The 11,986-nt window shown below is 42.7% G+C and overlaps 1 protein-coding gene across 2 annotated transcripts; it reads right to left on the reverse strand.

Annotated features, from left to right (window-relative positions):
• Window positions 1-546: 546 nt before the first annotated feature.
• Window positions 547-6,087, reverse strand: EOMES (eomesodermin). 2 transcript variants are annotated; one of them, XM_030205820.1, is made up of 6 exons: window positions 4,783-6,087; window positions 3,459-3,613; window positions 2,790-2,908; window positions 2,329-2,487; window positions 2,186-2,247; window positions 547-1,821 (listed from the first exon to the last, which is right to left on the reverse strand). In XM_030205820.1, the coding sequence occupies exons 1-6, from the start codon at window positions 5,679-5,681 to the stop codon at window positions 1,140-1,142; spliced, it is 2,076 nt and encodes a 691-aa protein (XP_030061680.1). In that variant the 5' UTR covers window positions 5,682-6,087; the 3' UTR covers window positions 547-1,139. The 2 variants fall into 2 exon arrangements, with proteins under 2 accessions (XP_030061680.1, XP_030061670.1); XM_030205810.1 differs by having other exon boundaries at window positions 547-1,878.
• Window positions 6,088-11,986: the final 5,899 nt, after the last annotated feature.

Consider the following 11,986-nt stretch of genomic DNA (forward strand, 5'->3'; position numbering starts at 1 on the left):
ATATGGGCTTATCATCGAAAGCTAATCAAGAAATGTATTAAGTTATGTCCAATAAAAAAGGTATCTTATTTTCTTTTTCATGTTTTATTTTGTTTGATTTCTATTGATAACCATTTCTATTGATAACCATCTGACTTTAGAAACACTATCCATCCTTAAATATTTCACTTAGCAGTCTCCCTAGTCTGGGCTGCTCTATTTTCCAAAGCAATGCCTCTATACGCCACCAGGCTTAAAAAGAAATGTCTAAGCAGCTGAATTTCTTACTGCAAGGCTGCTTTTCAATCCAGATGTAGGACATTTCATCTACACACTATTAAATGCTTTCCATCCTCCAGGAGCCAGTTACTAGAATAATTTGCAGAAAGCCTGTTTCTGGACTCGAGTTATTTTTAACAGGGTTGGTACGGGGAAGACTTTGGAAGCCTTCCATACTGGTACCTATGGTTAGGAAATACTTGTACAGCATGTCATTGAACACGCTTTATCAAATACCTGGTAGTTAAGTAAACATCCATTCAATACCAAATTACCGCACTTTATCCCTCCACAAAGCACCTACGTTTATTAAAATCGGCAATTTATATATACATCACAACTGAAAATAGTGTAATTCTCTGGCTCAACATGTTTATAACAATGAAAAAAAATGGGACAACTTTAAAAAGATGGTTTAAGTTTCAGATACCATGTACTTAAGCCTCCACCTAGTTTATAGATATCTAATAGTAGCGGATGGTTAAAAACATTCACTGTGTATTTAATACAAGTTGCATTTAATTAGTTTTCGCAGTTTACTATAAATTAAGTTTCACGGACAGTCCACACAGCTATTTGTACAATATGCTCCACGGTATTCTACAGTCCCTATAACACTGTACACGTGTCTTCAATAAATAAACCGCACTGTAAAGTCAGGATCAGTTCACTGCTGATCCAACTCCTGGAACTACAATTTCAGTTAATTGCAGCAATTTAAAAAAAAAAAAAAAAAAACAACTTTGGCACCTTCGAAAATTTGAGAATTGCACAAAATATTTTTCTTAATGGGGAAGGCAACGTAGTCTTTTTGGCAACTAATTCAAAATGCCCCAGGCCATCTCCGAAAACTACCCAACAAGCAGTTTGGTTTTTTTTTTTTAGGAGCCTGTGTAAAAGGCATAGTACCCCATCGCTTTGGAAGCATCTTTATTAAACTCTTCTGAAGCAATATCCTCACATTTGATGGGTGGGGAATTCTCGTTGCTGGAGGTGCTGGGGGACAGCCGCCTCCTCTTACAGGCTCCGGTATACACCCCAGAATCGTTGGAGTCCAGAGACTTGATTGAGGGCGGGGTCTCAGTCCAGGGGGAATTACCTTCATCCTTGACTTTGTCCTTGGCCAGCGGATCTGAAAAACCGGGAGGGCTTGTTCTTGAAGTCCAAGCCAATGCTGTGCCCATTTTCCTCTGGTAGGGGGACGCTCTGCTGCCTCCCCAGCCAGCCATGGATGCGAAGGTTGCATCCGGATAGTAGCCCAGTGCATGAGATGTTTGAAGCGGTAAGGATTTAATGCCATAAGTCAGCAAGGGACCAGAGGCGTACTCTGTTTCATAAGAACCTAGGTCCAATTTGTTGGCACTGGCCTGTTGCACGGGAGTCACAAACCATCTCTGGGGAGGATTAACCATTTCTTCATTCTGCTGCGGTGAAAGGAGGCCATTGGTCTGAGGGACAGTTCTTTCGCCATTGTAAAACCGGGCAGGAGGCAGATTATTGACGAATTGTTCCTGGAAGAAGGGCTGGACACTGTATCGAGCTCCAGGGACAATCTGATGCGATCTAGGAGAATCCGTGGGAGATGGCGTTAATCTGTCACTCTCTGAAGCTGTGTACATGCTACAATACAAAGAGAAAGAAAGCTAGCATGATTCGGGACTGAAATTCCAGGTATTTCTATTAGAGAGCATGGGGTGAAGGGGTCTTAAATTCTAATACTGCAGAACCTGTGTACAAAGCAAGTTCAAAGATTGACTTTGCATCCTGGCAAGCTAGATCCAATTACTTAAATAAAAAGTACAGCATCCAGGGGGGGGGGGGGGGGGGGCGCTCAACTAATGCACTGGGACCAATTGACTGCAGTCGCCAATTTAGTGTTAATTTTTACAGACATTAAAGCCAGGTTTAAATTTAAAACGCTACTTACGAATCGTAGTTGTCTCTGAATCCTTTTGCAAAAGGATTGTGGTCAATCTTCAGTTGCGTGATCTAAGGAAATCAAACAAAAGGAACATTAGGTGGAGATATGAGACAGCTGAAGACAGCAGATGCAAAAGTAGGTGCACTTACATCAGTGTTTTGGTATGCGGTCACAGCTATGAATTGCGTTTCCGGGAAGGTAAAAGTTTGAGTTTTAGACGAGTCATTCAGGTCTTCTACTCCATCTTCGCTCACTTCCACCAGGTGTAGCCGCGGTTGGTACTTATGTAATGACTGAAGCACTATCATCTTAAAAAAATTAATAAAATAAAAAGTCTTTAGTGGGAATCGCCCTGGCTGGACTGTTAGAAAATTAAGCCTAACAGTTCTGGCTGAAAACTGCACGCCTAAATTACTGTACATCTTGAACGATTTTGATAGTGCAACCGGTCACTTGGGTCCAGCAACCCTCCCTCAAGTTGAAGCACGTTTGTTAATAATTAACAGCATTACACTGGCAGGGGTTGCGCTATAGATCCGGCTAACTCCAAAAATCTTCCCAAGTGCTTTGGCTGCACAGGGCGCTGTCCATGGTGTTCAGATTTCATTACCTGCGTGTTATTATTGGCTCCTTTGTTATTGGTCAGTTTCAACTTCCCAAATGAGATCTCCTGCCTCATCCAATGTGCGCCGGTATTGGGCGACTCTGGGTGGACGTACACTTTATTGCCTGTAAGACAAATAACGGTAAACATCGTCAGCTTCCTTCCAGCACCTCAGGTCGGTGTCGCCCGAGTCATATTTTCTTTCTGTGCTTCAAACGACAGGAGCTCACCCCAGATCAATGCCGAGGATCACTGGTATAATTAGGTTCTAACTAAAGTTACGTTGAAATGGCTGTTTAAAATGCAAAAAAAAAAAAAAAAATTCTCATTTTAGCTAAGTTTAAGCTGGGTGATCTGACGCCCAGTCCCCAATCCATTAAACCGTGCTAGATAAATACTTATTCAGTCACTTCCTGTACGACAGCGTTTGCAAATGGTTGAAAAAGCATTTGCAACATTTTAGTTTTCTATATACAGACCGTTCCATTTCACACGTTTCAGACTCTCGTTAATCGGTTTTCTGAAAGTTTTACGTTTTGGACAAAATTAAAACGGTATTAAAATACATTTTTTTTGTCCGATACCAAAATTAACCTCCATAAAAAGGCCAAACTGAACGAAAAAACGTAACGGGTGAATTGCTCTAGGTCCTCTCATAGCCAAGGGGGTCCTTACCTTGCATGTTATTATCCGCTTTGCCGCAAGTCACCCATTTCCCTCCCTGGAAGCGCCAGTGGTTTGGATCAGCTAGCACAACTTCAACGAACACATTGTAGTGGCCCGTGGGATTCAAGCCCGTGATATTGAAACTAAGGAAGGGAAACATCCGTCTACAAAGAATATGGAAAACTGTTTCAGTAAACTGGGCAGCCAAGCTAGAATCTCTACCAGCGCCATGTAAATAATGCAGTATCTTAAGTCTTACATTCTCTCTCTTTTCTTAGAAGCGTTTGTCAAGGTGTAGTCTAATACCTCGTTCACTCATTTTTTAAGTTTGCACATTTACCTGACCCACTGACGTTCCCTAATAAAATTAACCAAGCCAGTAGTGCTTCGTAGTTTTGGAAGGGAAATTTCCACAGAAAGCTAAAGATATTCAGAGGAGCAATCAGATATGGCGGTCTCTATGTACTTGGGCAAAGGTATACGGAATTTATTTGCATTTACACTATTAGTCTAACTACACAAGTTATCCTAATAAATGGCCACAATTTAAAAGGAAACTTCTCGGAGAACAGAGCTGCCTAGGTTCATGTGCATTTTAATATACAGTGAGAAAATGCTTAGGCCACCTATGAAAGAAAAGTGCCTATTTTGAACAGAAGCAAGATTAGACGTGTCCTGTTTAAACAGAACTCCAGTATTGCACTGCTCTCCTTTGATCGTTTTTAGGGTTTTTATTTGTAGCAAAGGTGTGGTAGCAAAGAAATTAGAACAGAGCACGGCAAGACTATGCATTTTTTTCTGCAAGAACAACAAAGGAATGTCTACAGTTCTATAAACATTTGTAAAACACAGAAGTTAGAGAGAAAAAAAACCACCTTTTGCTTAGTTGCATAAAAATTTGGTGTACTTAAGTTATAGCCTAAACACTCCATTTTAATGTTTCTTACTCACAACCAATACATAGGAAGATAGAAATCTACTACCCTTGTTTTAACACGATGCAGTTAAAAGGAAGCATTATAATTAGACTAAAAACAAACAAAAAAATCAGAGCTAGTAAAAAAAACTCACCAAAGCAGCATATATTTGAAAACCTCTCTCTCCTCCCTTACAAAGGCTTAAACTTTACGTATTTTTCTAGCACCAATTTGAAGCAGTAAACTGGCATAGCCACATTAAGCCCTGCTTTAAAAAGGTGAAATAATCACAACTTTTTGAACAGCATTCAAATCTGACATGCATTTCCCTATACCACAAGAAACAGACTACTTTAAAACATGAATTAAAAAAATATATACAGGCACTGGAGTGTGCTAATAGCCCCCGGACTCACCTGCCCTGCTTGGTTATAATCATCTCGGTCTGGTGTCGGTGGAACTTGAGCCAGAGCGGCCGGTTGCAGAGGAATACTTGAGCCCGCAGCCCTGCAGCCGAGCCCCCCGCCCCGACCCCGGGGTAAGGGTTGTAGAGAGCACTGCCTGGTCCGGGGCCTCCACCACCGCCCCCGGGCCCCTGCGTCGCCCCGTACTGATGGTAGCCACTGGCGAACTGCGGCCGTCCGGGACAGAGAGCTGGGGAGAAGCCAGTTGGGGGCAGCATGGCCCCATAGGAGTAGCGCGCCCCACCACCCCCACTGTAGCCCCCAGAGCTCCCGGCACCCCCAGGGTGCTGGGGTCCCGGCGGATAGGGGAAAAGTGAGCAGGGGCCGGCAGCACCTAGATCCGAGGCCACGGCAGCAGTAGCAGCCACCCCTGTGCTCTGCTGCTGCGGGGAGGGCGCGGGCGCTGCCCCCAAATAATAGCGCTCGGGCGCTGCCAAGTTCTCCAGGGTATAACGCGAGGCCACCGCCGAGCCCAGTTCCTCGTCCGCCCCCTGGGGGGAGCCCTTGCGTCCCCCGCCACTATTACCCTCGGTCAGAGGCTTGGATCCGGCGGAGAAGGGCTCACTCCCCTCGGGCTCGCTCAGCATAGTCGAGGTGGCCAGGGGGCCACAACCACTGCTCTCCGCGGTGCTGCTGTTGTCCTGACTCAGGAGACCCCGGTACTTCTTGTGCTGTTGTCCCTTATCCGAGATTCCTGCTCCGAAGTCTAAGCGTTGCTGCTGGTGGCCGCCCGGTCCACTGTTGCTCCCGAGGTGGTGACCGCTGCTCTCGATGGGCACCGGCAGCGGGTAAAAGGTATGAGGCAAGCTGGGGGCAGCTGAGCCTGCAAGAATCTGCTCGCCTAACTGCATTCTCCAAGAAAAAGAACCAAAAACAAAGAAAAAAAAATCACTGAAGACAAAAGAAACAAAAAGTTACTTGATTCAGAAGCCTGGCACCCCCAGTTACCAGCGAGGATAATTGCATCTTAAGTTAACTTGCGCGGAAAAAAAAAAAAGAAGACCCCGTGAGGGAAAAAATAAAAGTCAGCCATCAAAATAAAGAATGCTTCTGATACTGAAATAAGGTCATCCTGATCAAACCTCAAAGTCACATACTTCTTACTATGTAACACCTAGAAAACTTGTAAAGTCCCGGACTCATCCACTGCCTAGTAGCTTCGGAAAAAAATAAATAAAATAAAAATGTATCCCGAGTTCTTTGCTTCAGCAAACTTATATGTGGTCGCCTTTTTCACACCTCCGGAGAAGCTAATGGGTCCAGGGGAGGGGCTACACAAGTCTATGGTGACAAGACAGACAAAGATACCAAAACCCCTCCCAACCCTCTGCGCCCCATTGGCTGATTTAAGCGGCACTAATTTAATTAGACAACTACTAATTGGAACCTGAGTCACCTGAGACTCTTACGATGCAGAGACTGGTTAACAAACTAGAATTCAAACGTTCTAGACAAGCAAGTATTTGCTTTCTGGTTTTGTCTAGGGGAAATATTTTGTATGATTACTTTTATTGTTAGGCTCAGCTTTACTCTGTATTTCACGTACAGGCCAATACTGTTGAGTTTTGTTTTCCTTGTGATTCGTCTCGGGTGGGGGAGAGGGGGAGGGTTAGGGTCTGTATTTGCCTAAGTACACACTCCTGAAGCTTCGTCCGTTAACAAGGAGTCAAATGTCTAACATGGTTAGGTTTAATTTATGTCTAAATAGACGGTGGCAGAGTGGAGTAGTCTACATCTCAATACAAACAGGAATGTTTTTTTGCTTGTTGTTGTTGTTGTCTGATGAAAGATGCTTTGTGTGTTTGGACTTTGTTCACGTGGGGGACTCCTTATCAAGAATCATAAATGGTTTTTGCTTAAAGCACGACTGCAGGTTGTCTGTGCACGATGGGGGGGGGAGGGGTGTTTTCTGTAGCTTATGCATGTGAACTGCACAATTAAATACAAGTACTAAACCCTACTTTCTCTAGGTTTCATTACCGGTCGAAAAACTGTGTTTGGGTTCCCTTTCATTTCTGTTATGTACCACTGTTTCTTGGCTGGGTTGGGACGATAAATCAGACCATTAGCAGGCCTGTGTGTTGTTGGCTACTATGCCATGGAAATTGGCTTTTATTTATTTGCAGCATTTGTATCCCACATTTTCCCCACACACAAGCAGGCTCAATATGGCTTACAAGTCAATAAAAAATAGGGTCAGGTAAGGGAAGGGGTACATGTACAAAATTAATAAGGAATTAAATGTGTTGAATGTATACAATAAAGGCCTAGCATTGGGCGTCTTATCCTTTCCATAGAATAACAGCAGGAGAGGGGGAGAGCAGGCTTCAGAATAAGAAGTATTTATAAGGCAATGCTATCAGCTTATCTAAAAGAACACAAAATACAAAGGAGAAAGGAGAGTTGAGTATTTGGATTTGTCCAGGCACTTCAAAACCTCTGTTCAAAGCCAGATGAGTACAGAAACAGCGTTTGTGCATGTTGGGGGAAGGGGGGTCATTTAACTTTCACTCTTTGAAAGTTCGGCAGCAATGACTCCACTATAAATCTGTAAAAAGATTCCATTTGGAACGCAAACATATTCTAGTAGGTACTCCAGTTTTCAGAAAGAGAATTATTTTAAAGGAGAATCGCTTCCAGGTGTTTCAGTTGCAGATGTTTCTTGAATAGCTAATCATCCTACCCCTTCTTCTTCCGAAGTTTTTCAAAACGTAATTGACAAGAACAAAAACGGAAAACCAAAACGAAACGGGAGCATGGAGGAGACAAAGCTTTGTTAAAACGCAGCTAGACTCGGCTCGAACAGGCAGTAAATAGAGCGAGAAATATTTCGGGGTTTTTTTTTTCCAGTGGTACTTACGATCTCTAATAACTTCAACACTGAAGTTAGTGTCTTTAGTTCATCCCATCAACCAGAATCTATCCTGTTAGGATTTGGCAGTTTTAGCCAGAAAAAAAATGCCAGCGTAAATATATCGGTTTAACCTTATCCTAGGTTCTACTGTGTTTGTTTCTTTTAAGTTGTTAAAAAAAAAACAACAGCGTTGAAGTTTCCATATTCACCCAGGCTACATTTTCTGAAGTTTAAATTTTCAAACATGACTAGCGGAAAGCAATCTATTTTTTTTTTTAACTTTGAGTTTGCTTTTACATTGAGGGGGACAATAAATTATCTAGATGGGTAACTTATTTTGTACGGGGGGGGGGGGTGTCTTCTATTTCAGGTGGGACGTGAGACTTGGAGCTAGGTGTCTCATTTTCATTTTGGTAGCCATGTTGACAACATCCTCCTCTCCCCCGCGTGACTTAGCCACATAGCTGCTCACGTGGGTCCGACTCAGTTCTAAGTCGGAGTTTGCCTGGTTTTCAGAACTAGCAGCACGGGAGAAGCGGGAGGGATTTCTAAGCGGTGATGACATTTCTGATGGGGAAATAAGGAACTATTCTTCCTTCCACCACTGCAGGGCAATGTGGTGTAAATCAAACACTGTGCCTAGCAGCTTACTTGTTTGCACCAACTACCTTGTTCATTCAGGACTGTATATGTGCTCCATCACGGGCTGGGCTCCTGGAAATATTCTAGTCCTATCACGGCCATAGGACATTCATGCATTACATATCTGCTTTTCTATTTGTTTTATTGTTAATCTTTCTCAATCGTAATTAGTAAGCGGGGTGGTAAAGGTTTGTGATCAGACTATATTACCTATAAGTTGAAAACTTAACTTACTATATTGGATAGCGGCTTGCAACATCTTAGAACAAAATATGTTCATTCTTCTAAACACTCATAAAGTAACATGGAATTAAGTTACCACACGTTTATAATACTTGGGGTTCCCCTCTGTTTCTACAGATTGTCTTTTACTGTGTTTCTCTAAAGCAGAACATATGCATAGTAGCACTATTCAACCAAAACATCTTCAAATTAGGACAGTAACTTCCCTGATCACCTCTTGGACATAATCTTAATGCTGACCCCCGCCATATATTTAAACCACACATGAATACAGACATATCGCACTCCGATGTTATGTCTGTTTTATTATACAGTTCATGCTACCTAGTTTAAAAGGGTGGCTTAAATCTCTGATGTGGGACTTGTATATCGGGGCACGTACAACCTCCATCCCCCGTCACATTCCCCTTTAATACCAGCCTCATAACTCAATAAAACTCACTTATAAATCAATTTGGGATAACAATAGGCCGCAGTTTAATTTAGTAACCATTTTCAAACATTGCACATTAGAAAATAACATACACCCCGAGCTACAGGTGTCAAAAGGTAACAATATCCCAAACTCCCCAAACTGTAAGATGCGAATCCTGCTCCATATCAGACTTGGGTGACTTCCTCTGGGACGACCCGTAGCTCTGCAAGGGGGCACACCACCAGAAACTCACCCAGCAAGGATACAAAAGGTGGGATAATGTGGGGTACAAATGCAATAAATAAATACAGGACAGGAGATACTAGGTATTCGCTTTCACACAATGTTGTACCCCTCACCCCCTTTGATCAGTCTTAGAGTGCAACAATCTAATGCACAACTCATAACTCTGAATGTTCACATTCTGTATCAACAGTCCACCCGGAACAGCAACCAACCTAGCACTGCCCACAAGCTTTCCCACGCAAAAAGCCCCATAAAATGCTGGAGCAAATGCAACCCTGAAAAGGCTCATCTCATATTCTGAATAGGTCACACATGGGCAGCATGTAAAAGGCACACCAGTAAACTGAGTGATCGGCCGACGTACATCAAGCGGGGGGGGGGGGGGGGGGAGTAAGGATTGACCTCAACCTTCAAGGAACTACAAACCAAAACACTATTTCAGAAAGAGGGTACACTCTTTTCCCAAATTTGTATACATGCACAATGGTTTGCACATGTGTGGAGGTTCTACAATTGGGAAAGAGTATGCACTATTTTCAGTGAACGACAAAATACCAAATGGCAATGTGTTTTTGTTTCTGCTCATTTCCATTTGGTAATGACATGAAATGACACATGATGTCATTGCAAATTATAGCCTACCATAGTGTCTCAGTTATCTTAGAACAGGGGTGGGTAACATCAGGCCTTGAGGGCCGCAACCCAGTCACATTTTCAGGATTTTCTCAATGAATATGCATGAGATCTATTTCCATGCACTGCCTCCATTGTATGCAAATAGATCTCAGGCATATTCATTGGGGAAATCCTGAAAACACGACTGGGTTGTGGATCTCAAAGACAGAGGTTGCCCACCCTGCTTTAGAACATGTGTAAACTACTTCCAAACTGTTATCTGTTGGAATGGGAATATACCAAGTGCTCACAACTTCTTCATCTACAATTCTGTTGGAAGTGTGATTCCAATATTTTTCTGCAATGTTATAATCTCTACATTGTTTTCCAGTGGATGATGCATACCACATTTCTGGTGGGTTTTTTTTTTTTTTTTTTGTATTCAGGCCTGATATTGACATGTCACCACCAATGATGCAATGGGTAAGCACTGGCGATCAAAATGGCAACTGTTTTGCCTGGAAGTCTTGATGTCAATTAATTGCAGCTCCTGCCATCATGGTGAGATACAAGCTCAGTAACAGTAAACGATTGAGGTGGATTGAAAAAAAAAATGCAGAATAAGGGCTGGATAAACTGGACAGCAGGACAAGTTGAAATCAAGTGCTCACAAGCAGCAGTTTCAGAAAAGGCCTGTAGTGGAGGGAATGGCAAGAGATGGTTCACTTCAGAAGATCAAGAACCAGTGCCCTCCTTCTTTCTTGGCTCTTGTACCACTGGGGCTGCTTGTGCAGATATTGCGTTTCTGCAGTTCGAGTATGAGAGGTTGTGGGGCAGGAGCAGTAGCATAGCCAGGAACGTTTTACAGGTGGTGTGTCTACCTGTGCTACTGCTGCTCCCCCCCTTTCGCTGCCACCCCCACCCCAAAATCCTCTTGGTGTCTTCACCCAGTGGTGGCACTCATAGGCTGCCTGCGGCCTGCTCCAGGATTTCCTCCCTGAACTGTCCCGCCGGTTCAGGGAGGAAGTCCTGGAGCAGGGCACAGGCAGGTTATGAGTGCTGCTGCTGGCTGAAGACGCCGAGAGGATTTTAAGGGGGGATGGATCTGACATGGGAGGGGTTACATATGTCACGCACACCTGTCTTAAACATGCCACTGGGTAGGGGTGTATCAAAGAAGTACTCATGACCTGATTGTAGTTGTGCTACATTACATTATAGCCAGTCCTAGAATTTTAAATCGGAACTTTTTTAAAAACTGGGCACCATCTTGAACAGCTGAAGTGCTTGCTTTGCTGGAAATTTATTTATGTTGGATTGGACATTGATCATACAGCCAGTATCTATCAATGGAGAAGCCTTTGGGACTTTTGAGTATTGTTGCAATAAGAAGTTATTCGTCATCTATGAACAACTCATACAGACAAGTTATTTAAGAATATTTTGCAGTGAATGCTTTTTGGACATTGGACTTGCCTCTGGTCAAAGTTCCAATGTGCAGTGATAGATACTAGTGACTGGAAATGTTTTTTTTTTCACATACAAGTTTCTGAGCACATCACATTCACTATTTAAAAAGTTTTTTTAGAAAGTTCTGATTTAATGTTGAATGTTTGTATATGCATACCAGAAGTTATTTTGTTTAAAGACACTCCCAGGAATTGTTTGCAATCCTAGAATTGCCACATAAGAAAAATAAAATCAAACAGTCCACTGTGATTCTATATCACATCAAGTTCAGCCATACATTCCTGATATAAATAACTGTGGATTGTGATTTTTTTTTTTCTTATGTGGTATTTTTAATTCCATTGGCCTCTTAAGTTTTTTGAGTGTAATCCTAGAATTGGTCATGTTTGAGCTCCTGTGAATGTCTCTCTAGTGTGTACTTCAGAAAGTTGTTGACAAAATCCTGTGAAAATTAAAAAGCTATAGGATAGGAGACAATGTTCTGTTGTGGATTGGGGTTAAATGGCCATTTTTCTCAATGGAGGAAGGTGAATAGTGAAGTGCCACAATGATCTGTACTGGGACTAGCAATCTAGAAATGGAACTGGATTGTTTATCAAAAAGTGCAAAGAACAGAGGACACTCCATGAAATTACATAGAGGGGCATAATCGAACGCGAACGCCCATCTCC

The sequence above is a fragment of the Microcaecilia unicolor genome, chromosome 1, assembly GCF_901765095.1.
Source record: "Microcaecilia unicolor chromosome 1, aMicUni1.1, whole genome shotgun sequence".
NCBI classification, from domain to species: Eukaryota; Metazoa; Chordata; class Amphibia; order Gymnophiona; family Siphonopidae; genus Microcaecilia; species Microcaecilia unicolor.